The sequence below is a fragment of the Diabrotica undecimpunctata genome, chromosome 3, assembly GCF_040954645.1.
Source record: "Diabrotica undecimpunctata isolate CICGRU chromosome 3, icDiaUnde3, whole genome shotgun sequence".
Lineage (NCBI taxonomy): Eukaryota > Metazoa > Arthropoda > Insecta > Coleoptera > Chrysomelidae > Diabrotica > Diabrotica undecimpunctata.
The window spans coordinates 101,264,747-101,266,902 of NC_092805.1; the positions used below are offsets into that span (position 1 = coordinate 101,264,747).

Below are 2,156 nucleotides of genomic sequence, written 5' to 3' on the forward strand. Positions count from 1 at the left end.
ATAGTGGACTGAATTTGTTTGAATTAATTCTTTAAAAGTGTTGGGATCATACAGTTTTTCTCGGTGCAACTCTTGGTTAAAACCATTATGCATTGGACGATTGGGTGCGGCCAGACCTAATTGAAATAATAGTTTGTTTAACATCATTAAGCACATGTCCCCAATTGAAATCAATGCTTCATTGTAAATTTCTTGTTTGCTTATTTGTATATTTGGATTTCCCCTTATAATCCGTATTTGATACAAAATATCATCACACATATTATCTTTGTACATGATCCACAAATCATTTGGGTTTTTGATGGGAAGCATGTAGATATAATTATAGAAAACAATGTTCGTAGTTGATGAGCTTGTGGTGATATTAAAGCATCATTGAGAGTTTGATCTCAATGAGCGCCATTTTCTAGCGATTGCAAACCTTGACAGGCTTCTCTGTGTGATCCACACAAATTACCATCAACAGTTCGTAAATGTTGAAATGATCTTGGGCCACGTACATTGACTAATAGCAGTCGTAAATAAAAATATTCATCATTGCTTGGATGTACTGAATAAATTCGACCAATTGCATCGGTAGAATATACATCTGGGTATCCCGGAACTGGTTTTCCTTGTTTCCGTCGTATGAATCTCCTTGAGGATTGATTCCAAGTATAATATTTTGGCATTTTAGAATATAACAATATTTGAGCAAAAGCATCAGTTTGGCATATCTCAAAAAAATGGTCTGGTTAATGTAGTAGATGGTGGCTGAGCAGCTCTTTGCACTGCGTTCTGTGCTGTAAAATATACTCTTTGTCGATTTTCTAAATGCACAGCTAAATAAACAACAGTAGGGTGTCTCTCATGAATAGAAAAAGAAAATATTCGCCTGCTTCATTACTACTAACGTAGCGACCAATTTGGTATTGGATAACTTCATCATTGGAATTCTCTGCATTAATACCAATCACAGCCTTATCATCCCCTTTGGTTACATATTTGCAAATGTATTTGATAGATTTCACTGAATGACAAGATTTAACGTTAATGTGCGCTTTGAATGTCTTTGATAAAATGGGTGAACATGGAACAATCCAGCGATTATCTAGTTCAATATATTGTTGATTTAATTTGACAATTGTTGATCTTCCATTGTCTGCTGTCGATTGGCGACGATACAGTGGATATCCGTCATTACCAGTGATTGTTTCAGATATTAATGTCTGTGGATATCGTTTTGAACATTTACCATCCACCATACACGGTGAATTTTGATTAAGAGTTCCACAGGGACCATGTATCATGTTTTTGATAACTACCTCATGCAATCCAGGATCAACTTCTATATTAGAAATTTCAGCTGATATTACTGCATTAACTTCATTTGGCCTTATCTTTTCAACTAACAAAATCAAAATCTGTGCATGTGGCAATCCCCGTTTCTGCCACTCCACAGAATACATCCAGCAGCGTGTTTCTCCAAACACATAATGTTTCACAATGAAATCCATTAAAGATTTCAACTTTTGTCTAAAGACTCTAACTGTAATATCATGACGATCAATGGGTGATTGCCGAGGGAATAACTCCTGCTTGATTTCTATCCAGTGTGGATTACATGTAAATGTGATGAACAAATCTGTTGTACCATAATGATGAACATATGACATGGCATCTTGAGCATATTCATGCATATGTCGAGGGCTTCCGATGTATGTTGCTGAAAGAATAGTCATCCGACCAACATTCTGTGCATCTCCATCAGTATTTATCGCATCTCGAAGGTAAATATACTCTTCAGATCTGAGTTTGGTCTGATTCAACCTGATGAATGTTAATCTCCCCATTTCAATTTTAACATACATGTCTACAAAATACTTGTGATATAATCACCGACATTTGAGTATGTGATTGTCTTCATTTTTCCGAATCATTAGGCGGTATGAATAATAGTTCATTGAACTGACTTTTTTGTTGGTTTCAGAACCTGAAAATAGATTTTTGTTTTTATAACATTGAAAATTAAAAAAATAATAATAATATAGTGACTGATAATATATCTCCATAGCTAAACTAATATTTCAATTACCTGTAACGGGATTGATCATCTTGTTTGAGAAATCATAGCCGTCTTCACCTTGCCAACATATAATGGGATATTGCAGTGCGTC

At 35.0% G+C, this 2,156-nt stretch overlaps 1 protein-coding gene across 1 annotated transcript; it reads right to left on the minus strand.

Annotated features, from left to right (window-relative positions):
• Positions 1-821: 821 nt before the first annotated feature.
• Positions 822-1,850, minus strand: LOC140435986 (uncharacterized). Its single transcript, XM_072524698.1, has one exon. The coding sequence runs from the start codon at positions 1,848-1,850 to the stop codon at positions 822-824; it is 1,029 nt and encodes a 342-aa protein (XP_072380799.1).
• Between the last annotated feature and the right edge of the window lie 306 nt (positions 1,851-2,156).